We start from the raw sequence: 23,545 nt of genomic DNA, 5'->3' as shown, positions 1-23,545 counted from the left end.
AAGATCAATCGAGGCCACCCCCGGATTCGACTCGCAGCTAGCAGCTTGCAGACACACACTGTACAGAAGAGCAATTCCACATACCTTGTGAGTTTTAGTGTATTGTAACCTTGGGTTATCTGGTCCACTAGACCACGCTGTCCTCTCGACAGGATGAATTGATAGAATACTTGGTAAATCTATACTATATATACGCTATAATCTGGAGGTTGGGAGATTAGTGGTGGATGCACCGTTTACTCAAAAAGTGGGGCACTGTTGTGTTGTTGCGCAGTGATGGACGGGGCTAGACGGCATGCGTGTGAATCTCGTTTGCTTTCTGAGCCAGCACCGTCTCTCAGGCCACAGGCACCTCTGAGAACTCAGGCTCCTAGTTGCTACGCATATATCACGGCAGTTCGCTCCAATCTATCACGTTTCAAGAGGCAGCACGCACTGCTGCCACCCCCTCACGAGACAATACATATACGGACACAACAAAAGGGCCAGACAAGTACAGGAGATAAGGCTCTCTACCTTCGTAGAGAAGTACAGATTCTTCACATTCTTCGAGCCCCTTGACGCGGCCTGTTCGGTTGACGCCGCCCCAAAGATTGTCATTGCATCTGGTCGCAATGAAGGGGCACTCAGAGTCAGAGCTTTGCTAACAGGATTATATAAACACAGTAGTCTTATTCCAAAGCACCGATAGCTAGAACAGTCGTTACTCTGTCACTACATGCCCAAGTTCTAAGCCATGCCAGCCTCCGCACTCGCTCAGTCGGTCACCATACTACGGCTACCCACCTGACCAAATGAACCGCACAGTCGGAAAATACACCACTAGGACGCAGAGTGTTATATATATAGCACTGTAACTGCAGAGCGTATTGCTTTATGCTGGCTACATCTGCTTTGTCATCAATCCGCAACATTCTTGGGGCAGCCTCAAATAAATCCAAAGTGGTTGAATAGGGCTCTCTCAATGGTCTGCTCATTGGGCGCGATCCTCAAAGCACTCGATAATCCGGCAACTCGGAGCCGGCACTTAGGATCATAGAGACTCGAGCACGTAGCTATGGTATGGTAATGTTGCAGGCACATTGGAAGACTAGACAGGAAGTGACTACTTCACCCACGGACGTACGCATAGGCTGATCTTGGTTGTCACCTAAGCGCAAAACACAGTATGAGGATGCCTATAGGGTAGCGAGATGAGACATCAGGTATCTAGCAACGAGTACCTCACAATCAGCTTTTACTTGATATGCAAATCGCAGGTGACTCGATAAATGCGTGAATCATAATAGATTCCCTCAATGTTAAATTGATACGGTGATATGTATGGCTGAGATGTGCTGTATATCGCCACCGACATATTCGCAAGCCAGGCCCTTAGAGACATGTATTCCCGATCTCTTCACCAAAGTTGCCGACATAATGTGCAGGAAATGGCGAGTTGCTGTAGGCGACCGCCCATCTGGGGTGTATCTATTGAAGAGTTAGAAGTAATAGGGTGTAAGGTGTATCAACTCCCTTGATCCTGTTTGGAGCTTAAAGATGTTGCACAGATCAGTCTCTACCAGAAGCTTACGTCAATGGAAATCCCACACCGAGTATATGCGTCATAACTCAATAAAGGATCTGCGTGATTATTTTGCGTGCGCACCTGCCAGCCTCCTTCCGTCCGGGAGAGTACCTTTGAAAGATTTAAAAGTTGTAGTGTACCTACAGCGAGTTGTAAGCTTTCATCTTGGTGAAGGGGATTTTAGACATGACTCTCACGTACATGGAATGAGCGAATACAATCAAGATTGGGATGAAGGAATACAGTCAAGATAGGGAAGAAGAAAGCTTCAATTGATTGATATGAGTGTCGTGATTGATAGATGAAACCGGTCACGGCGTGAGTGAGAAGCACCTTGCCGAGTGCATGACCCTAACTGTATTGACAGTCTTCGGGCGTACCGTTGGTGGTGCTCAAGCCGAAGTTCGCAGTATCCAGGCTAGTTATGAACCGGGATAATCTTCTTTCATCATGACGTACGGTACATCGAGCATGTCAGTGAGCAGAGAGCATGCTATGCTGGCGTAGTATCGCTGTAGCATCTCTTGTGCTTCAGTCAATAGGTAATAATGCATCATCCATGAGGAAAGAATGAATTAAGGAGATTGGTAGACAAGATTTTGGAGGTGAGTTTCGTTTCCAGTGGGCAGGGTTGCTTTAGGAAGGAGTACCGTAGCGAGTCGCCTACAGACCACCTTAGCCTCTTGAGCTAGGTAAGCGAGCTGGGAGGTCCTGCCGTAGTTACCCAAAAGGATGTGGGGGGCTTGTCACACGCAGATGAGCAAAAAGACGAGGTGAATAGGTGATATAGTTCAAATGTGCCATCTTTGCCACCGCTCTTGACAGACATCAACGCCTTCAGGCCATGGAATGTGTTCAATGTAGCTTCACTCCGTACTTTTGATATCTATAGCTTGACCCACAAGCTGCCGGCAGTTTTCCGTCTCTTGCATTCTCTGGCCAAGGCAAAAGTTATCGCACCAGCACCGAGACAGCTTGCAGCAAATATCTGAGCTCCAGTGTAACTGCCGTTGCTTCCAGAGATTAGTGCCCCGGCAACAGGCGTTCCTATCAATGCTCCAAAGCTAAGAACGCTGTAATTCATTCCCATGCGTATTCCCTGTTTGGACAAGTCCGAATTCAACGACGCCAGTGCTGCTGGAGATAAGGCCTGGATGCCACCAAAGAAAAGGCTGTAAAAGACGGTCCATACGTATAGTCCGGTAGTCGAGGAAACAGCGATCCAAGTGTAAATGGACATTGAACTGAAGAACACCATCAAAGTGAAGACATTCAGCATGCCAAAACGGTCCGCCAGGAAGCTAGGGATTAGGCGGCCCAAGATCCCTACACCATTCAGAACCAGAAGAAGGTCGAGAGATTGTTCGTAGGATAGTCCTCTAATCTGCCGAGCATAGCTAGCGACATAGAAGAAAGGCACAAAAGCACCCGTATAAGTCTTGCGCGCACGTCAGTTGGTTTCCTTATGGTGAAGCCGTGGATGATGCAAGTGCTTACAAGAAAAGATCCTATGGCATACAACGTGTATTCGCTCTCTTTGAACGCTGGCCAGTCGACCAAAAGAGTAGAAGTGGTTGGGGCAACTCTTGGTTTAATGAATGCGATGGCCAGAGTCAGGGTGCCAAGTTGGATGAATCCAATTGCCCTCATCGTCCAGCCGAATCCAATAGTTGGTAGCAATGTCCTCGCCATGCTGGGGAAAATGAGACCTCCAGTGACACTTCCGCATGCTGCGATGCCCATTGCCAACGCCCGTTTCTTGTGGAAATATGTTGAGACGACAGCCATAGTTGGAGCGAACAATAGCCCGTTTCCAATGCCGATGCAAACTCCCTGTGCTAGGAACAGTTGCCAGTACGTGTAACACAAGGATGTCATGAAGGTGCCGAAGATTGTCATAAATGCGCCGCTTATAACCAGAGGTAGAAAGTACCCTGCGTCCGTGAGTCGACCGACTGGTATGCCGAGGAAGAAGAGAAGGAAGATTTCAAATGAGCCGATCCAAGAAATGTCCGAGGGGTCGCGCTGGAGCATAGTGATATAGTACGACTGGAAGACACCAAAGGACACAAATACACCCCTATCGTAAGTTAGTTGGCAAAGTCCAATGATGTCTGATTGTGACGTCGTACCAAGTGTTCATGATAATGAAGAACCCAGAAGCAACTTCAGTCTCAAGGTTAGTTATCGTCAAAACCTTTGGGAACAAGTTGTACCAACTAGCCATGCCTTGAGCCCTCCATCAGGCGGCTTCTCGTCGTTACTGCTCATGTCCGAGGGTGTGGTGACGGCCATCTGGTTAATTTCTCTCTCGTACTCTGCCTCTGTACCTTCATGTCGAGGCGATGGCAGAGAAGTTGGGAAGACTGATTTCTCGGGATTTGAAGACGACGTCATTTTTTACTTGTCGTGATTAAAGTGCGTTGCTCAAATTCGAATGGACGGAGCCGGGGCTTATAAGTACTTTATGTCGAGCACCCTGGCGACATTTCACGGTCCCACAGGTGGCTGTCCAATCAGGAAACGCGACATTTTCAGGATACGGGATATCCATAGAATTAGTCAGCGGATGAGAATTGACTGTCTTACCTGTGTATGGCTTTTCGGATTGCGCTGGCAAACTAATCAAGCTTTTTGAAGAATCGGCGAAGAATTGCTGTTGGGGAACATCCAAAGTCGAATGCGGAAGTTCGAGGCTAGCCCTTTTTGTCAGCTAACTCCGCCAAGATTATTATGTCATCACCATAGATTTCACTGAAACAAACCTCTTCTCTGGATATTTCAATGTGTTGCAATCCCTGTGGCTTGAAAGTTTCTGGGAGGTACCGTAATATATGCCGCTACTGGAACCCTTGATCTTTGCTTACCAAATTTTGTTGCAACGCATCCCAATTACCAATCGATGAGGTCATATAAGAAGACGACGTTGCTCTTGAGTAAGCATCGCCCAACGTTTGTTGATATTTAGTCCTTACCTATCGTATGTCTCACAAATCAAATTGTCTCCTCAGAAGTTTCAACAGAAGCAATTTCTCGAGCAACACAACTTTCCAACTTACCTCGAAAAACACTAGCCCTACAACTTCTTCAACATGACGTCCACTTGGAAAAGCAAGGTGGACATCACTCACATTGGCACCGCCACCGCCATACTCCGTGTTGACGATGTCAACTTTATCACAGATCCCTTCTTTTCGAAGGTGGGCAATCAATGGCCTCGAAACGATGGAAAGATGCTAGAGAACTTCGAGGACCCAGCTATGGAATTGCACAATCTGCCGGTCATTGATGCAGTATTGCTTAGCCACGAGAACCACGCGGACAACTTGGATGACCTTGGTCGGCGCCTGCTTGACGGTCGGAGAGTTTTTACAACTCCAGATGGTGCGAAGAACCTAGCACCTCGGCCTGCTGTACACGGATTGAAGCCTTGGAAGTCAATGTCTTGCAAGATTGCGGGAAAGGTAAGCATTCGTAGGAGTGCGATAGTCTAGCCGCAACACTGACTCAATGGTTAGCCTTTTGAGATTACTGCAACCCCTTGTGTCCATTACCCCGGTCATGAATGTGTAGGCCTCATCGTCACCACCCCAGACTTTGGCAAAACAGATGGACTTCCAAATGCTATCTACTTCTCCGGAGACACCGTGTACACCGAAGAACTGGCTGAGATGCGCAAGAGATTCCACATCAAGATTGCATTGTTCAACGTTGGAGCTGCTTGGGTGGCTACGGCGCCCGATGCCGAGCCCATTCAAATCACCATGGGCGGTGAACAGGCGGCACGCTTATTCCGTGATATTGGGGCAGAAATTTTGGTTCCTATGCATTATGAGTCATGGACGCACTTCACAGAGAATGGTGAAGACCTGCGGAAGGCATTCGAAAAAGCAGGTGTATCACAATACGTCCGGTGGCTTGAGCCAGGAAAGACCAAGAACATTGTCTAAGGTCGATGAAATCACTCGATAGCGTTTGTAGCCACATTACTGTACATTTGAACGAGACAATTATATATCACCGTTTCAAGTTCTCCACCTTTTCCCTTGCTATTACGGTTATCGTTTGCGAATGGAGTCAGCACAGACCGGTGCTGTGTGCAAACGCGAAGGACAATAGAGACGGCAGTGATCAGTGAATGATTGGCCACTGCAAGGCAGGCAAAACAGGAGCTTGGACCTGATTCTCGAAGAGCAATGAACGCGCTAGTACTTCACGCAGTGAGCTCCTCCACTTGCTCGCCCAAAGCCTTTTTCAGAGGACCGAGCCTTCTATCACCTCCACTCACTCAACTTGTTTGAAAGTACGACCATAATTCCTCTTCAAAACACTCAGGTTCATCTACAAATATGCACCTTTCGACCATCACCTGCCTTCTCCTCTTTCTGTTCGCAGCACAGACAGTAGCTATCATCAGCCAAGATGGAGTATACGCGGCAACGCATATGCCTTCACTGGGTGTTCAATCACCAGCAACATGGTAAGCTAAGCCTCTTCAAGTTCCCATGGGCCTCATGACTGATATCTATAGGCTTCATGGAAACTGGTACTACCTCCTAGCAGCGGGATTGGCCGTCGCAGGAATCGTGGCTGCAATCATCTTCGTGTTCGCCTGTCGCCACTGTCGCAAAGCAAAGCAGCACGACGTAGAAGAGGCAAGGTGCCACGGAGCAATCCCACTGAAGCTGTTCAAACTCTCTTCAAAGCCACAGCCTTCCCCCATCCAAGCTCCAGCGCCAGCTATCAACGCCGTCGCTCTAAATCCCACCGCACCCCCCGGACCTCCCTTGGATTGGGACAGTAACTATAGCTTCAGAGACTGCATGAAGACATACGGCGAACAGCATCGGGCGGACCAATGGTTCGACCGGCAATTCTTGCCCTCGCTAAGCACTTGCCCGGAGTCGCGTCAGGTCACAGAGGACCTCATCAAGGAGCGTATGATCGCTCGGGAGAGCATGGGCTTTCCGTACAACCGTACCCCAATGGTCCGCCGATAGACAGGGCAGGCGTCTGGCTGATGACGGTAGTATATACTAAAAGCGCGGGAGAAACTGTGGTGAGGCATATTGGGGCCTAGATACCCTCGATACTAGTAACAATAGATTCTTTTGCCTGACAGAGCATGTTGATGAATGCAACGTGAGGCTACAAGAGAATTGCTACAGTAAGAGTAAGTGCAGAGTGGCAGGAGACGTTGAAACATAAAGCGCAGAAAAGCCGCCTGCCAGGGCTTTGCGGGATCGGAACTAGGTATCCGCCATCCGCTACCGTAGGTAAGTACTATGACCTGGCCCCCACATGATATCATCGTCGCTCCAACGTCTCCTTGGTACCTGCGATAACCCGAACCATAGCAGCACATCCAATAGCGTCACCAGGACATCATGTGTTGAGTGGTAGCTTACGAGTCGTGCCAAAGAAATTGCTCAACGACAACAATTAATGTGGTAGTGCTTGTGTGCTAGGCATCGACCAACCAGCAGCACCCGTAGGCTGCTCAGATCACAATTTTTGCGAGAAGACAAAAGTATTTGGCCATGGATATATCGCGGACACATAAGTATTGAATATCTGTGATAGGTATGTGTAGCTACTTCGACTGCGACGCCAGCATGTGGACGCGCTGACTGCTTGATAGTTTTCGACAGGATAGTCTACCATATCAATAAAGTCCCAATAAGTGGTACACGCAACTGGTACGCGCTTCAGATAGCGGCATTGATTGAGTGGTGAGCGCCGCCCATTTGTCAATTAGCATATACGGACATGCTTGGTACACCTTCATCTTTGTGTGCAGTGTCGACTAACAAGCATTGATCTTCACATTCGAACTGCGCTTGTGTTGGACTTGCGTTCTCCAAGTAAAGCGCTTTGTTCACCATATGATGCTTTTGAAAGAGAGTGCATGAATTAGTGCAGTTACACTTCAACGTCCCGTTCTGCTACTCTCAATCTGATTCTAGCTTCCATCCTATTCGCAAAACAAGTTACTGGTGCTTTAGAGCTCATGCAAGTTTGGTTACCCCTCATGAAGAGCCTGATTAGTCTTGTTTACTGATAGTCGGGACCATGTTGTCGTCAATTGGTTATTGATCTGTTCTCCATTCGCCGCTCGCAATGTTCTGAGCTCTCACTACACATCTCCTCTCATCCCTCACGCCCGCTTCAACAAGACTACGTATCAATATTCTGGCTTTAGATACGTAAAATCTCGACAGAAACTTATACTGGAAATGCCCTGAGTTGGCTGCAATTGCTTCTACATAGTCTTGGAAGTGTAAAAGTTCAACTTCTGGCTCCAGGCCTACGCCACGCAAATCATGGTCTCACTTCGGGAGAGAATGCGAAAGCTCTCTTCCAGGGCATTGAATAAGTTCAAGTCCAGCGAGAATTCACCAACCTCACGCCAGATTCCATTGGCGCCAGTGGCTGAGCAGGCTGCTTGCCGTCTCACGTTACCCAAAGACCCCAAGTTAGTCCAGAGAAACCTTCACGACGAGGCTCCTCTGTATCTTCCATCACCAGCTGCCAGCCGCGAGGAGGTTCAGTACTTCATATATGCTGTGCTGACAACCAGGGTCTTTGGTTGCGCAAAGGCATGTCCACAGTGGGTCTTGGAGGCATGCTGGAATTGCCATAAGACAGGAGAAGAGTTCCTGGACATGACTGACGCAGAAGTCATGGCACTATGCCCAGTGAGGAGCAGGTTGTATGCATTTGCCGACGCTGATCAAAAGAGATGGAACATTCAGCAATTTCCCTCGCCACATGCGCGAGAGCTGATTGGAAAAGCTGTATTGGCTGTTCTGAAAGATCGCAGGAAGAGCCAAAGCTCGAAAAAAAACCAGATTCAGCGTCACTGGGATGCAGAGGGCTTCTGCAATTGGCTCAATCGCGGGCTCAGAAATGATTCGCATTCAGATCCTCCCCTATCGCCTGACTGGAATGGGGCAGGGTACGGTTCTACAGGTGCTGCTAGAACTGTCCAATCTCGATTCTCCAGTGAATCATCTTACGCCCCAGACCAGAAGCGTGGAAGCGGACAGTCATCGGCTTGTACGAAATCTACGGGAGCTACTACAGTGTTGGAAGATTCGGCGGGGCATCATGACCGAGACCGTGTCAGTAACATACTCCCTGCCTTCTCGTCGACAGCAGCAAGGCTATCAAATATGCGGAGGGCTGGCAGTCTTCGTGTCAGAGGATCAGCGCCCGTTCTCAGAACTAAAGAGGTATTCCGACCAGCGTCGATGCGAGACCGGCCCAAACATATTTCCCAATTATATGCCAACCAGCCTGAGCCTGAGCCACCAATCATTAAAGAACCCAAGATTAGGAAGCCAGCCCCAAGTCTAGGCGTCGAGATTCCCAACGGACATATAAGCATAGACTTCGGCCTGCCTTTGTTTCCTCAGAGCTTCCTGGCTAATAATGACGTTGCTCTCGTCCATCGAGCAGAGGCTTACCTTAGCGGATCTCCTACTATTTCTTCACCGTCACCACATTGTCCCCCCAAGCCCAGAAACTCTCAATTGCCGCAGCAACAGACGTCTGCACCCACTCAAACTCATCGCGCTTGCCTGCTACCAGACCTAACCCACGCTGGATCGATACCGTCTCTTGCGACCATGCGTCCCTCGATTGGAGTTAAGATCGCTCAGAGCCAAATCGCAAGTACGCAACATGCCCCAGAAACAGCAGTCCAATATGCTCATACTGGTGTTTCAGCCCCAAAGACGGCCCAGCCTTCTCTCACATGTATGCCATCGCCGGTCCGCAATTTCGATACAACAGCTACGCGTCAATGGCCGCCTCATCGTATGATTGTGAAATCAACTTCAGAGACTGCCTTAAATTCTGTCAGCTTGGCTGCGCAAGATAATGGTATACGTAATGTCGCTGCTTCAACAGATGTTGCTGGTGGTCCTTCACCAATTGTTGCTGAATTACCCGTCGTCAACACGACCAGTCGTTGATTTCAACATGCGCGTCGGATTCTGCCCTTTCCTTTGTCTCTGTTGGGAGCAATCCATTATAAACTGTATTGACGGGCGTACAGAGGGGCATAATTCGGGTTATGTGAGGTGGTTCTCCCATCGCTGGCACTATCGCTGTGGGGATTTGTATGTTTGTATGCTCTCGGCAGAAAACTTGTCCCTGCAAGTAATTTGATATTGAAGTACATGTTTTAGCCTTTTATCCGCTCCTTATGTACGATATATGTGGCTCTAACAACGTGGCTTGTCCTGCGTAGATGATCTCTCTTTTTTAACAGATACTTTCGGTGCTCTCGATGTTTGACGCAGGGACGTTGCTCAAGCGTTGTTGTTGAAGTGGTGCTCGTGGCTCGTGAGATCGAACGAACGTCATGTGGAAATATCAGACTGGTCAACTGTAGAAGTGGTGCCTTATTGGATGCAATCGTGCTCGGTGTACAAAGCGTGTTCGAAAAGGCGAAGGCAGGGTGCGACATCGCACTATTGGGCAGACAGCCCTGTAGGGCTGTATGTGGTGGGCAAAGGGCGGGTATATCCGGGCGATCTCTAACGATCTACGGTAGGTAATTGGCTGACCAATTGGATATGCGTAATACTCACGATGACGGCGTTGAAATCGAGTGAGCACAGTACCTACATAACGAACTCGCTCTCGTCTCTAAACATCTGGTTGGGTGTTCAGAAACTGCCCATGAATAAGAACAAAGGCTCAGATAAGGACAAGCGCACAGGAAGAGGTTTGGCCTTGATGGGGATTTGCACATGAGAGACTGGCGCTGAGGCGTCCCCAACTACCGGTAGGTGCTTCAGCAAAAGGCTTCACGAGACTTAGGTAGCTGGGCGTCGAGACAGAATGGATAACCGTGCAGCGATTTTTTATCAGGTACTCATATACGATATGTGCACAAGTTGTGTGAACGATAGTATTCTTGAACACTTTCAACACGCTCGACGCTGCACAGCCATTCCCAGGTATTCATTCCACCGTTGATAACAACGAGCAGCGTGTGGGGCATTAGCCAATTATTTTGTTTGTTCCTATAGAGGAAGGTGTAACTGTTAACAGTCAAAGGCTTAGAACGATCAAAGGGCGGTATGATGACCGAGAATCGACAGTGTGATATCCAACGGGACAAGGCCGAGTCAGGCCTTCCACAAAAAGGGCGGAACTGACTCAGCGCTTCAGCGGCAATCACAACGGGCGGCGCGCAAATCACCCCGCCATTGTTCATTTAGAAGGTCTTTAAACCCAAATCATCGTCCCGGACAACACATGATAATTCATTCATTTACAACTGTCACTTATCAAAGCGACTATAGAAACCCCTCGCCCAATCTTCACAATGCCGCTAGAACTCCAACCTTGCACCGAGCCCGACCTCGTGGACTTTACGCGCATTATGAACTCTGCATTCAGCAGCCTGGGTCACGGTATGATGCAACTTCTCATCCCAAACCCTATGCCCGACGACCATTTGGAGAAATCGATAGAGAAGCATGTCAAGTCGTTTCGTGAAGAGGAAGATGTCACATACCTCAAGATCATTGACACAGATCTCAACGGCAAGATGATCGCAGGCGCCAAATGGCGCATCAATAAGACCGAGAGGACCGAAGAACAAATACAAAAGATGTTGCCGGTACCAGGGAAGGACGAGGAGGGAAGGCCCGCTGCACAGGATTTCATGTGGTTTTTGCACAGGGTGAGAAAAGAGTATATGGGCACGAAACCGTTTTACTGTGGGTGTTTACCACCATACTACATGGTATGGATGACTAATTAGTTCAGTTCTGCATATCCTAGTTACGGACCCAGAGCATCATAGGAGAGGAGCTGGGACAATGCTTCTCAAATGGGGTCTCGAGCAGGCTGACAAGGACAATATGCCCGCTTTCCTCGAGTCGTCATCCATGGCTCGGCCGTTGTATACGAGTCTGGGATTCAGCGCACGCCACGAAGAGATATGGGACCTCAAGAAGTACGGTCTCGAGGGTACCGATACCAGCACGGTGATGATTCGGGACCCAGTGTCTCGTGGGAAGTAGCATTACTAGGTCTACACCAGAATCATGTATACAACCATACGTCTCTGCTATGCCGGGGGCTTGTGTGTGATAACACGTGCTAAGTGCTCAACATCACACTGACCTATACCGTACACAACAACCACCTCCCCCGACTACCCGCCAGTTAACCCTTGTTTTCCCCGCAGCCCGAACCAATGCTCAACTCTAACCCCCCTCTCCCCGACCATCTCCAAGCTCCTCATGAAGTTGGCATGGATGCCACCTGTCACAATCCCCGGCATCCTCCCCAGCCCCTCCACCTCAAACACCTTCAGCGAACTCGCTCGCTCAATGAAGGTGAAAAACCTCGCCACTTCCTCCCTGCTTGCCTCGGTCGTCGTGAGCTCCGTCGCGCTTTGCTGAACGAGAATGTCCCTGATATTGCCAATGGCCGGGCCGATCACAGCAAAGAACGTGTTTGCAGATGTGATGCGCCAGATCTGAAATACCTTGGTGGCGCAGAGGTAAGACAGGGCTTCGGCGCGGGTTTGACGAGAGACGCGGAAGATGGCGGGGAAAAGGACGTTGTAGCCCATGTGTTCAGGCTTTGTGCAGTCGTTGATTTGAATGAGGCGAAGATTAGGATACACGAGATAACTGTATATCTGATTTCTGATCTCGCCAGGGAGCTGTAGGAAGCTGATCTTGGTATTTGATGCTTCCTTGGAAGTAGCCTGTGGGGAGTAAGTTAGCACGTGAGAATGGAGATTGGAAGGGATGTAGAATTACGGCTTCAGGTTTGTGCTCGTGCTTGATGGTCAGACCACGGAACAGTTTTACGATATCCATCTTGTTGGGCTTTTCGGGCATGTTGAGAAAAGAGTGTGTTGTTGTGGAGGGGAAATGGGCAAGCAGCTACCCACAGATGAAGGTGCCGACGGAGACACTAAGCCCGATTGGGTGTTTTGGGAAATGGTCACCACAGAGCAATTCGGCGTCACCGTCGATACGAGTAGTGTAAGCTATGAGAAAAGAGTTCAGGCTATGTAGGGCGTGCATCAATACGGATGAATACATATCGTCTTGCACCTTGCTGATTGAAGTACGTTCACGACTTCGGTACCATCAAGCGATCTACATCAGGCCCCCAACCGTTGTTGAAGCCAGAGATCTTGACCTCATTGGCTCCTTGCTTCAAGTCCGCATGCACAACTGAAGTTCCTGGCTCACTCCCTCCATTAGGCAAAAATGCAATCCTCTGGCTCTTCCCGTTGACGCTGACATTGGCAAAACGTTGGCTGCTGTCGCCATTCATGTGCTTGATCCTAATGGTCGTGCGCGTTGCTGCTGAACTTTGCACGTCTGAAAAAACCACTGCGCCATTTGTCGAACCGCCAATATATCCTGCTGCATTCGTGCCCGAGCATCCTGAACATGATATAGACCTTGCACCATCAGAGAGCGTTGCAGCTTCGCCCTCATATTGGTTCTCTGTTGGGCCAGCGGTCATGGAGCCAGTGCTTGGATCCAGAACCCAGTTAACCATGTTCTTCATACTAGCAGTTGTCCCGTCGATTGTCAATGGTAGCCAGACATATGTGCTACGCATGAGGTTGCCGCTGACCCAGCGATCACCAAGGTACATGAAGTTGTTGCCAACCGGTAGCACGAATGTGGTTTGTGAAGCATAAGTGTTTGAGCCAGAATCTGCAAACTTTTTCCACGCGGACCAAGGGCCAGCGAGCGATGTTGAGGTGCTGTAATAGTTGTCATTTGGGTTCCAGCCAGTGAGTTGAGAAGCAAACATGAAGTAGACGCCATTCTTCTTGATCACGGCGGGTGACTCGTACTTCTCGGCCCAAGTGTAGACGTTCTCGACGACATTCAGATAGTCGTCAGAGAGTGAGTTGATGCGTAGGCCGTTTTGTCGCTAACATTGTCAGTCAATTGACGCACGAATCTTACAGGTAGGAGCAGCATACATCTTCAGTCAGCAGGTATGCCTTGTCGTCATCGTCGACATATACACCCGAATCACGACTCTGGTGACCAAGCGGCTGCTCACTCCGGAGATATGTGTATTTTCCACACACCGAATCGCCAGTCGCAACTCCAATCTTCGCTTCGCCGTAGTTGGAACTGTCAATGTGCATCCACATTACATACTTGTTGGTCTTTTTGTTGTATATGACTTTTGGTCGTTCAATCACACGTCCTGGTCCGGTATCACCTGATGCGGTCTGGGAGAGCAATGCACCTTCATAGTTCCATTCGACCAAATTGGTGGAAGAGTAGCAGTTGATATTGATGAAAGCAGTGCCGTTAGTCTTATCCTCGCCCACCCTAACAGCGTGTTAGTTTTACAATTATTGTAGTAGAGGAGAAAAACTCACCAGTACCACTTGTTGCCGACTTTGATGATCCCTGCACCGTGTGCTTGAATGTGAGTGCCAGTATTTGTCTAGAGAAAATTCAGTCCCTATATAGGTTGTTGACGATGCTTAACCTACTGCAGTCCAGGTCGCCCCCGGAACTATTTGCAGAGATGCACTGGCGACTGCGGCAAGGAGCCCGATTGTTGCAAGGCCAAGAAAACGCATGATGAAGTCGATTGACGTTGTCGTTGAGGCATATTGGATCTGAAGGACATGCTTTCACTATATGTAATTCAATATTATACCGTGCGGGACTTCGATGGCCCATTTTCCCTTGCCCATGTATTCTAACTCTATGGTCATTGACGGAAACATGCTGCCATGTCACGAGTGAGGAGTGACGCTCCCGTACCGGGGCCGCTCATATTGATTTGAACAAGGCGGTGGAGACATTTTGCGGGGAGGAAAAGCGGAGAGGCAAGCATGAGTTCAGTTTCGGCTTTGGTGCTTAATCGAATGTTCCGTGTTCATGTGCCAGTGTATATATTGAGCTTGTAGCCATATTGGTAATAGCCCGATGCCCGGGAAGGATTGGCAAGGAACAACCAATGCCATGCTAGGCGGAGACTTAGACAGAAGAAGCAACGCATCCGATATATTGAGTTACTGTTTAAGGCAGGTCATAGAGTCGACAGACGGTGGCTATATAATAATCAGGACGCACGGAAAACATATGGAAGAATTGGGTGTCATAGGGGATCGAACCACTGCGATCAACGAGCGGTACGAATAATAGAGAAACAAAGGTAGTGCTTCCTGCGATTAGACGTTGATCCCTATCTAGAATAGAACAAATTTCTTAGTACGACTGGAGTCTTGTCCCTCTTCTGATCTCTAAGTGCCCGCTACGGTGTACTTTGTCGCCACATTAGCGGGTTTCTCCAGATGTTTTGCACCCAGATAAGCAGCATGGGTACAATATACGATGTGCCCCACATTTTGTTTGTACAACAACCACAAAACCGGATCCCTTGTAGTGCAAGGGGCTCAAATTGTACTGAGCAGCTCCTTCGACTGGCGCCATGCTCTCCGCGTCCTGATCGTTCTTCCCCAAGCCCTGTTGTTCCGCATTCTCGTTGGGCAGTCGATTATTGTTTCGTAAAGTAGGTAACAGCTTCTTGTGGCCTGTACCGTTTCTCAATAGCCCAGCGCTCGCGTGAGTTCTCGGATGTATGTACATGGGCTGTTGGTCTTCTGAGAGTGACGTATGCAATTCGGGTGTATTTCGCGGCCTGATTTACGGTACAGTATGGTTCCCGGGGTCGCTATGAAGGGCGTGAAGCTACTCAGGGGAGAGTCTCTCGACTGCCTTCATATGCTGTACATGCTCCCTACGACGTCGCTGGAGCTGCAAGGAGGATACTGAAGCTGCTCTCGGTGCTGCCTGGCCTTTACAGGCGCTGTGAGGATGGAGGGGCTGGTGCGGAAGCTATGGTAGTACCAGCGGCCGAGCGCCATCTGCAGGAACAATCTGGGACATCGACACCATGTTCTGCGAGGCTGATGAGAGATGCAGGGAGTAATACCAGGCCCCCGAGTCGATCCCGCATGCTCCGAAGATGTGCAGACGTGGTGTTCTGGAGTCGTAGGGGGTGTTATGATGGGACTGCCAGCGGGGTTGGGGAGAGCCCTCAACACCAAGGTGGGTATCGCGACTTTTCTAGCCAACCCCTCCACGTCCCCTTCCCCACCCACATCAACAACACACCACCTTCTCCGACCCTGAGATAGCTTCCGTGTTGTAGAGCTCACTCTCACAATTCTCTGCATACTAGTGTTGATGTCCTTCAAGGCGACGCGGTGGCGCGATAGCTCCCTGGCAGAACGCAGCCCATGCAGCTCGCACCCAATCAACGCACCAACCTCACCCAGACAGCGCTGTCAGAAGTGTCGAAGGGCTTCCGAATGACCTCCAGAGCCTCGGAGGTAGCTTCAGCGCCCTCTCCTGGGCTTGCCTTCGTGGTTGTGGCCATCGTTGCCACCAGCTTCATCACCGCGAGAATTGCCGGCCAATCTTAGCACCTGCAGCACCCGTGCCTCGCCTGGGAGCAACCTGAAAGGCTTGGGTATCTCCATAGCAGGTAGATCCATCATCTCCAAAGCCATTGTATTGCCGAGGACAGCAATGTCCATCAGGCTTGCCGGCAGCATTCAAGCCAGAACCATCGTGGGGAATCAACCCCAGTACAACAACCGAGTGCTAGCCAAAGCTTGCCTCAACCATTTGGAAGCTTCAAGTATGTTAACAAACTCCCTCAGTCTGTCAAGCCCGGCAGAGCGTCCTTACTGACACTCACACGCAGCTCCGACCTCCGCACGATCGTACGCCTCCGTCCGCTCACCACGTACCCCTCGGTCCATTGGATAAGGTCGGAAAGGCAATGAGGATACTCTTATGCCAACATGATGTCTTCGTATAATCTCAAGGACATGCAGCATAGCATGCTTGCCACTGTGAGCCCCATACGAACGGGACACCACACAAACAATCACTGCCTCTCTTTGCCAAAGAAAACCAGTCTTTCAACAAGCCTTCACTTCTTACGGTCAAGGCCACTCATTCGACGCATTCGTTGATGCTCAGCTCAAATGGACCGCTCGCATGATTGCCGATCTCATTGATCAGCTACACCGACGCTCAGTTCAACAATGTCGTGGACAGGTTGTCGGTCATTATGTTGGCGTTCATATCTCTTGCCGAGTTCCTCTGCGATATCTCCGGAATCGTATGTCAAGCGGCCTGGGATGTTGAGCGTTATCTGATGCATCTATCTTTGTTCGGCATGAACAAATCCAAACCACCGGGACACATGGCACACCACACCATCATTGGCTCCAGTTGTCCAATCAACACGTTGGCGACCACTGCTCTGGCGCTCACCCTCATATCGAGTCCCTCTGCGATCTCCTTGGATTCATCCTTGAAATCGTATGGCATGCAGCTTGAGGTGTGTAGCAATAGACTGTGTACCAACGACACACAGACGCTGGAAGGAAAGTATGATTATTTTTTGTCGGTCGACTAAGTGTTTTAGGACGCTTTTTTATACTTCGATCCTTTTCTTCGTCTCTCGCCGTCTTTGCATCTTTCTCGACTTCAGTATTTCTCAGTCATTTTGATGTCGACATGCCGTTTTCCTTCTTGGCGACGACGATCTCATACTTTCACGACTCGTTCATCGTCTCTTCGCATCTCCGCCTCTAGCGCTGCTCGCTGTGGCTCTTCCTGATAACAGCAAGGTTACATTGGGACAACCGGACTCTACCGTCGCGAAAAGGTCTCTGTTCACGAAGGGTATCTCTTTAGGCATGGGGCGCGCTTAGATGAGCAAGCCATGCCAGCGGCTGGAGTACCCGGGCTGGCAACGATCCGAGTAGCCCCTGGTAATCGTCGCGGACCCCATGACACGTCGGCTGTGGGTAAGACTCATATTGGGTATCGTGACAGATGGTGATTGCGTTGAACTCATGGTCGAGTTGATCGATGTTTGGTAGCAGGGTGGCAATGTGGTCGCATTCCCTTGAGACGGCTCAACAACCAGTGATAGTCGCATGACTCTTGCGAACAAAATTTGTGTATCGACAGACTGCTCGACCGCTCTCGCCTGCTTGGTTCGATCGCTCTCGATGTGACGCTGATACGAGCTATGACTAACGACACCTGGTGGCCATGGTTTGATACTGGGCTTTCAGGAGCATTGTCTCGAAGTTCATCTTGATACCGACATTTGCAACCGATGTCTTGCTCGAAGACTAACTTCTCTGCATGCGCGTATGCGCTTCAGACAACAGCGCTAACTTCGTGGTTCCAACACCATGTCGAATGGCTCTCGCCAGTACCCGACACAGCACGGTTGTGTGTGTTGTCTGCCGAAGCGGCCTGGTGAGTCTTGTCCAGAGATTCGCCAATCTCGCATGCTAATTTTGATAGCATACTTCAATAGCAGTAGCATACTGATGCTCTCGATGCAGGCAGGTAAGTAGTTGCCCTCGCTGGTCCTGAATTGCTAACATGTACAGTCGTTGCTCCTCTATTCATCCCATCATTGCTCTTGCTGGCGTTGACTGTCGATACGCTCCTGCATGGGTTCGACCCATGCCAGATCATGGTTCCGGACCACCATCATTTCGTTCAGTCTTCTGTCATTTTCTTAACTTTCCATCTCTTCACCATCCCAGCACTTCGCTTCGCTCATGAAGGAGTCACTCAAATATCCCTTCCGTAATATCTCTTCCACTTTTTTTCATCTCCCTTTCGGACTGCCTCTCTGTCCTCTCCCTCTTCCTTCGAGCCTATGGCGCATGACTTTCGCGGCCTCTCACCTTCTGCTATGTTCCATTCTGCACATGCTTCCCGTCGTCCGAATACTTTCTTTGCGAGTTCTAATCCTCAATCCACCATCATATTCCAGGCGACGCCCATGGCGACCCGTGTATGCGACTTCCACTCCATCCTGCTCTTTCACTCTCATATCACCCGGCTCTCTCTTTCTGCTTCCACTCCATCCTGCTCTTCTCGCTTCTTCTCATGCCCTCGCCTCTTCTCTCATACTCCTGAATACTTATCTCGTCTTTGATACCCTCAGCAACAGCACCTCTGGGCGATGCCAATGGCAAGCCAAGTTTCCCGAGCGGTTTCTTGACCTGCGTTACCTCCATATTCTCGTCATCATGACCTTTACCATTCTCCGTTCTTTTTGTCAATTACGTTATCATCTCGTCTTCCTCCCCAAGTTGTCAGCCCCCTGCACTCGAAACTTCCACTCTTTCCCGACAGTCTCCTTCCCCCTCTCTCCCTGCTTACAACCTTTTTTTTTCTCACTCTTCTCCAAATATTCTCACTTCCTCGGGCAACGCCGATGGCGACTCGGCCCATGGTTCCTTTCGAATATCTGCATCTTCGATTTTGCTTCGTCTTGTTGCGCTCCCCAGTCTTTCTCTGACAGACCTGTTTATTCGATCTCCCCGCTACTGCCACAGGCATCTCATGCCCTCCAGTCGCTCGCTCTCTTGAATGCCAATGGAGTTCGTTGCAAATCCCCTTGGGGTTTGCGCAAGCTCTGGTGCCTCGGATTTCCAGGCTGCTTTATACCCATCAAGCTCAGGACAGACACTCGCTTGGGCAGAGGTGATCTGGATATGCGACGCGTCGTCTCCTGCCATTGGCCTGCATTTCCACGAGCCTTTCTCATTTCATCTCAGGACTTCATCAAATCACCCTTGCATCATTCCACTCCAAGCAACGCCGTAGGCGCCCGTCATGCTGGGCTCCTTCGTTCCGTCGTTGAGCACTCCCCAATTTCCTTTGCATTCTCCCTTCCGACATCTCCTCCCTCTTGTCGATCTCGTCTTTTCTATTATTCTCTTCTTCCTCATTGTCCATCTCTTCTTCAATTACCACCCACGCTCTCCTGCAAGTTGCCGTCGGAAAGCGCAATTTCCTCATATGTCCCCATTTCGCTTCGCAAGATTCCTCTGCATTCCGCATCCTTCACAACATCGCTCCCCTTGCTTCCGGTCAACGCCAATGGCTAACCCGATATGCTGGCTTGCTCGATCTATCTCAGTCCTTTTCGATTCTCCTCATGCGCCTCTACTGTCTGCTTGTCTCTGTATCGCCTAGTTGTTCAGACCCACTCCCAGTACTTTCCCAGGCCAACGCCGATGGCGGATCGCGTATTCGTCGTCTCTTCTTCTCTGCTTCCTACCCATCCGCTGCGTCGCTACACATGTCTACTCTTCTCAGCTTCTTTGTTCTTGCACCTCCTCTTTTGACTCCGCTGTGCATCTCCTCATGTCTCATGCATGCAGCATGAACATTTTCTCATACCCAACATATCCTCTGTCGTTTCTTCATGTCTGGCGCTGGGGTATCTCTTTCTGCAGTACAAATCCACTTCCCTGGCCAACGCCAATAGCGGTTCGAGTAATGTTCTTCTTTTCCTTATTTTCAAAAGATCTTGCTCTGTCTCTTCATCATTCTTTACTTCACCTCCTGCGCAACCCAACTTTCATGGCCAACGCCAATGGCGGTTCGAGTTTTGCTCTCATCTCTCTCATTATGTCCCCAGCTCCTACACCATCCCAATCTGTCTCTTTCATTGTATCTTCCAAGTCCTTCATTCAACTCTTGCACCTCCACACTTCGTCTGCGATTTCCCTGTTTCTCTTCCTTGCAGCATTGATCCACTTTCCATGGCCAACGCCTATGGCGGTTCGAGTATTTTCGTCTCCTTTCAAACTGATCTGCAACTTTAAAACACTAGAGTACCTTGCACTCGCTCAACTGTCGTCTGATTCATCGCAATAACGATCATTTTCCATTGACAACGCCAATGGCGGTCTAGTCTTCTTTTCGTTGTCGACCCCAGTCAGCTTCCACGGTCTACATTTTTCCCTATGTTGTTTTAGCTCTACACGCGGTCCCTTCCCTTTACCGTTCGAGACATCGCAGTCTGAGCCCTTTGCATTTTCTCTAATTGCTGGCCGATGTTCATCGATCGAGCCAGGGGTTATCTATATCAGCGTGGTGCCGGACGAGGCCTGGAAAGGCGATAAGCTTGAGACACAACGAGGAAGTGGACCATCGTTCCTGTTGTTAGAAGTCTTTTAGCGGTGTCACTTTTCAGCCAGTCTTCCTATTTTATGGCCTGCTTGATGCATCATGCCTAATGCGCAAGACGCGTCCCGAGCGTCTCATATTCCAAGCTCAAGCTCAACAGATGCGAGAGAGGTATTCCTTGACGATTCGGTAGTCTCTTCTCACAGGAGCATGTTCAGGACAACAGACATGCTCGTCAATGGTCCAGGCAATAGTAGGACAAATGGCGAAAGGTTCCAAGTCTGTGCATATTGCCTTCTGCACAAGCATTAAAAAGCACATCAAGTCTCCAAACCCAACACCGTCAGGGAAATGCAAAGCTTCAATATTCCTCCGTCATACGGAAACGAGCTGCAGTCAAAGTTGACTTTGGCGGAAGAAACCAACGAGTGTCGAATATCAATCACGGTGAGACAACCATCCACTCGGGATTTGATTCCTCGCGACGTTCATTATTGGAGGCGATGTGTGCCACAACAATTGCGTTGAACTCGGAAGACTTGATGCCTCAGGGGTAGGAACCGCGTTCCAGGCAGTTAAGAAACTTCGGAGTATGTGTCCTGACGTACACGATGTGCAGTTCGAGGTTGATCATGGTATACCAGCCTGGTCGCTATGCAGGGCCATTCTGCCACCCCATGAGGTGATAATCTCAGACAAGGAATGAACGCCAAGACAATGTCTTAGCCACTGATACCACAGTTCGTGGCACTGACCAGCTGTCTAAGCATTTGGTACTGCTATACGGTCGAACACCCGGTCCCTATTCAACACAATGTCAGACCTGGGGAGCACCGTAAAAGACCTTGGGCTCTGTGCACCTTGTCCCAAAACTTCCGGGATCGGAGAGCGCAGCTTCAGTCCAGCTGTCCTGCGGCGTCGCTGCATAGGTACTTCGCCGGACTTAGTTGGAGACTTAACCATGCGACGTGTGAGACGCCGTTTTGTTAGATGTGGAACTCTACATTGTACGACTGCAGCAGCACAAGCAGCTGACTAGTGCAGCTGCTCTTCCTGATATCGCGACCGGTTGCGAGACCATTACCTCGCAAAGCACTGCCTTCCTCTCTTTCGGCCACTCGATTGCTTCGCCTGCAATGGCTTGAGAAATCGTTTCAGGTGATCGACGGTCCGCTGCGAGTCAAAATTTGCTGGCCGTACAGCCCTTGCTCGAGGATGCACGAGGTATTTCTTCGTCTGCCTTATTCAGGGACTACCGCAGCAAGGGAGCGGAATGTCATTATTCGATCTTCAGTGGCTGCCGATGCAGAAGACTTCTTGTTTTTGTATTCGCTCTTTTGCGAGACAGTTTCACGATCTTATCTTGACTAGAACGTGTCTCTCGTTCTTGCTCGAGAGGATAGTGCCATTTCCATGATGTATTACCACAGAGGTATCCTTCTCAACAGCCTGGTTTTCTTCAAGGACCGAAGGTCTGGCTCAACGGTGATAACAACCCGACACTTGGCCCTCCTTGCAGCAACGAAGCCTTGTCGTAAGCTCGTGTCTCGAATCATGAAATGAGACTGCGACAGCTCAATGACTAGAGTGATGAGCTGTTGGACTGGACACAACCTGCGACAAGGAGGGAATCGCAGCTTCATCCTGAAGCAGTCTTGCCATTGCGGACGATTAGCCGCCAGGTTGCCAGTATCCCCCCCCTTTTTGCGGAAGCAGCGGTACGCGATGCGTTCCATGCTATATCGAAGATCTCTTGGGTGCTTCTTTATCTCTTTCGGGCAGTGACAGAAAAATACCTCATAAAGTTGTTCGATGCGGCGTATCGAGAGCCTTGCGATGGGTGTGGGTGCAGCCAGAGTCGACCGTGCGGAAGGAAACGTCAACCTCATCTTGAACATTTTTGGGGACGTTCAATGTCGTCCGGTGATGTGCGAGCATATGCAGGGATCCTCTTGTTTGTTCCTTAGCCCTACTGTCTTGTCCCGACACTCACCAAGTTTAGGGCGGTGAACCTGTGGGGCTACGCAGAGCGCGCTGCAGCCTTTTATTCCAGATGTGGACTCTTCGATACACTTTCAACTTCGAAGTGTACGTCACTATTAGAGAAGTCTCATGGGGGAAAGATGAGGTGGTGGTGCCCGTCGTCGCTGGAGCTCTCGTGATTCTGTGCTTTCTGACCACACGTTGAACGTTCCAGGCTGTCGCAGTCCTTTAGGTGAATGGGCCCAAGACGTGCAAGAGACAAATTTGGAGGCAAAATCGCACAGCGGACGCGAATTATTGCTCGTTCGGAACCCCAATGATAGCTAGAACATCTGGGGTGTGAAGCATCGCTGCGCGTCATGTAGTATCCGTTCGAAGGTTCGTGTCGTAGACTCGAGGCGCCGAGTTCGACACACGAGGTGGATCCTGAACAACGCAGCAACACGACCCAAGCCCACCAGGGTGAGCTGTTGTGCTTACCTCTAGCTTTCAACGTCCCTCTCCTAAAAGCCGCCGAATTAGTGGCCATATATGGTAGCCTTACAAGTGCGAGAACTGAAAAGGCCCGTTGTGCCAAACTTCTCCTTGTCATCCACAGCGGAGCTGCGCATGGACAAAACGATCCGGTGGACGAGTGCTGAACTGAGGCCACTACTCTTAACGGAAAGTCGCTCACTTTGAATTTACTCCTGGTGCTGCCATTTACTACTACTCCTTGTTGCAGACTCAGCCTCCGCTCCTGTTGGTGGTGGGGTTCTGTGAGCCCAGCGGGAGAGTTAGTGCGGATGAGGAGTCCTACGCAGTTGGCCGTCGCAGTGCTGGTGTCCGCTATGATATGGTAGGGCTTGGGCGCGATCTCGAACCTAAATGTGCTCAAGGTAATCTTTACTTTCTCAGTGCCCACCTGTCGGCACAAGGCTTCATGGGCAAGTCTTTAAGGTCAATGGGTACCATACCTGACGTAGCTCACTGTGGGCCTGCGGCTGACGAC

At 49.9% G+C, this 23,545-nt stretch overlaps 13 protein-coding genes across 13 annotated transcripts; 6 read left to right on the top strand and 7 right to left on the bottom strand.

The window, feature by feature from the left end:
- Window positions 1-1,294: 1,294 nt before the first annotated feature.
- On the bottom strand, window positions 1,295-3,964 carry IAQ61_001642 (uncharacterized protein; the record flags this gene model as incomplete). Its single annotated transcript, XM_066095189.1, has 6 exons — window positions 1,295-1,470; window positions 1,574-1,707; window positions 1,769-3,005; window positions 3,065-3,647; window positions 3,700-3,733; window positions 3,784-3,964. The coding sequence occupies 4 exons, from the start codon at window positions 3,962-3,964 to the stop codon at window positions 2,454-2,456; spliced, it is 1,350 nt and encodes a 449-aa protein (XP_065954673.1). The 3' UTR covers window positions 1,295-1,470; window positions 1,574-1,707; window positions 1,769-2,453.
- A 407-nt stretch (window positions 3,965-4,371) lies between these two features.
- On the top strand, window positions 4,372-5,580 carry IAQ61_001641 (uncharacterized protein). Its single transcript, XM_066095188.1, has 2 exons — window positions 4,372-5,031; window positions 5,086-5,580. The coding sequence occupies exons 1-2, from the start codon at window positions 4,660-4,662 to the stop codon at window positions 5,515-5,517; spliced, it is 804 nt and encodes a 267-aa protein (XP_065954672.1). The 5' UTR covers window positions 4,372-4,659; the 3' UTR covers window positions 5,518-5,580.
- A 336-nt stretch (window positions 5,581-5,916) lies between these two features.
- On the top strand, window positions 5,917-6,567 carry IAQ61_001640 (uncharacterized protein; the record flags this gene model as incomplete). The annotated part of the gene is made up of 2 exons (XM_066095187.1): window positions 5,917-6,047; window positions 6,099-6,567. 2 exons carry the CDS (start codon window positions 5,917-5,919, stop codon window positions 6,565-6,567), a joined length of 600 nt encoding a protein of 199 aa, XP_065954671.1.
- A 1,323-nt stretch (window positions 6,568-7,890) lies between these two features.
- Window positions 7,891-9,546, top strand: IAQ61_001639 (uncharacterized protein; the record flags this gene model as incomplete). Its single annotated transcript, XM_066095186.1, has 1 exon — window positions 7,891-9,546. The coding sequence occupies one exon, from the start codon at window positions 7,891-7,893 to the stop codon at window positions 9,544-9,546; it is 1,656 nt and encodes a 551-aa protein (XP_065954670.1).
- Window positions 9,547-10,910: 1,364 nt separating this feature from the next.
- IAQ61_001638 (uncharacterized protein) lies at window positions 10,911-11,613 on the top strand (the record flags this gene model as incomplete). The annotated part of the gene is made up of 2 exons (XM_066095185.1): window positions 10,911-11,307; window positions 11,357-11,613. The coding sequence occupies 2 exons, from the start codon at window positions 10,911-10,913 to the stop codon at window positions 11,611-11,613; spliced, it is 654 nt and encodes a 217-aa protein (XP_065954669.1).
- Window positions 11,614-11,747: 134 nt separating this feature from the next.
- On the bottom strand, window positions 11,748-12,444 carry IAQ61_001637 (uncharacterized protein; the record flags this gene model as incomplete). The annotated part of the gene is made up of 2 exons (XM_066095184.1): window positions 11,748-12,308; window positions 12,364-12,444. The coding sequence occupies 2 exons, from the start codon at window positions 12,442-12,444 to the stop codon at window positions 11,748-11,750; spliced, it is 642 nt and encodes a 213-aa protein (XP_065954668.1).
- A 238-nt stretch (window positions 12,445-12,682) lies between these two features.
- Window positions 12,683-14,492, bottom strand: IAQ61_001636 (uncharacterized protein; the record flags this gene model as incomplete). The annotated part of the gene is made up of 4 exons (XM_066095183.1): window positions 14,085-14,492; window positions 13,968-14,035; window positions 13,557-13,917; window positions 12,683-13,504 (listed from the first exon to the last, which is right to left on the bottom strand). Exons 1-4 carry the CDS (start codon window positions 14,172-14,174, stop codon window positions 12,683-12,685), a joined length of 1,341 nt encoding a protein of 446 aa, XP_065954667.1. The 5' UTR covers window positions 14,175-14,492.
- Window positions 14,493-14,918: 426 nt separating this feature from the next.
- IAQ61_001635 (uncharacterized protein) lies at window positions 14,919-15,375 on the top strand (the record flags this gene model as incomplete). Its single annotated transcript, XM_066095182.1, has 2 exons — window positions 14,919-15,112; window positions 15,258-15,375. 2 exons carry the CDS (start codon window positions 14,919-14,921, stop codon window positions 15,373-15,375), a joined length of 312 nt encoding a protein of 103 aa, XP_065954666.1.
- A 566-nt stretch (window positions 15,376-15,941) lies between these two features.
- IAQ61_001634 (uncharacterized protein) lies at window positions 15,942-16,160 on the bottom strand (the record flags this gene model as incomplete). Its single annotated transcript, XM_066095181.1, has 1 exon — window positions 15,942-16,160. One exon carries the CDS (start codon window positions 16,158-16,160, stop codon window positions 15,942-15,944), a length of 219 nt encoding a protein of 72 aa, XP_065954665.1.
- A 1,665-nt stretch (window positions 16,161-17,825) lies between these two features.
- On the top strand, window positions 17,826-18,235 carry IAQ61_001633 (uncharacterized protein; the record flags this gene model as incomplete). The annotated part of the gene is made up of 3 exons (XM_066095180.1): window positions 17,826-17,892; window positions 17,941-17,985; window positions 18,030-18,235. The coding sequence occupies 3 exons, from the start codon at window positions 17,826-17,828 to the stop codon at window positions 18,233-18,235; spliced, it is 318 nt and encodes a 105-aa protein (XP_065954664.1).
- Window positions 18,236-18,482: 247 nt separating this feature from the next.
- IAQ61_001632 (uncharacterized protein) lies at window positions 18,483-18,668 on the bottom strand (the record flags this gene model as incomplete). Its single annotated transcript, XM_066095179.1, has 1 exon — window positions 18,483-18,668. One exon carries the CDS (start codon window positions 18,666-18,668, stop codon window positions 18,483-18,485), a length of 186 nt encoding a protein of 61 aa, XP_065954663.1.
- Window positions 18,669-18,977: 309 nt separating this feature from the next.
- On the bottom strand, window positions 18,978-19,172 carry IAQ61_001631 (uncharacterized protein; the record flags this gene model as incomplete). Its single annotated transcript, XM_066095178.1, has 1 exon — window positions 18,978-19,172. One exon carries the CDS (start codon window positions 19,170-19,172, stop codon window positions 18,978-18,980), a length of 195 nt encoding a protein of 64 aa, XP_065954662.1.
- A 2,820-nt stretch (window positions 19,173-21,992) lies between these two features.
- IAQ61_001630 (uncharacterized protein) lies at window positions 21,993-22,469 on the bottom strand (the record flags this gene model as incomplete). Its single annotated transcript, XM_066095177.1, has 1 exon — window positions 21,993-22,469. One exon carries the CDS (start codon window positions 22,467-22,469, stop codon window positions 21,993-21,995), a length of 477 nt encoding a protein of 158 aa, XP_065954661.1.
- Window positions 22,470-23,545: the final 1,076 nt, after the last annotated feature.

Source organism: Plenodomus lingam, assembly GCF_022343315.1.
Source record: "Plenodomus lingam strain CAN1 chromosome Unknown contig_13, whole genome shotgun sequence".
Taxonomy (NCBI): Eukaryota; Fungi; Ascomycota; class Dothideomycetes; order Pleosporales; family Leptosphaeriaceae; genus Plenodomus; species Plenodomus lingam.
Note: the sequence above shows the minus strand (reverse complement) of the source record. Positions and strands in the feature narration are given on the sequence as shown.

Coding starts and splice junctions, on each gene's coding strand:
- IAQ61_001641 (XM_066095188.1), top strand. CDS start 4,660: ATGACGTCCACTTGGAAAAGCAAGGTGGACATCACTCACATTGGCACC. Junction 5,032..5,085: donor CTTGCAAGATTGCGGGAAAG/GTAAGCATTCGT, acceptor CTCAATGGTTAG/CCTTTTGAGATTACTGCAAC.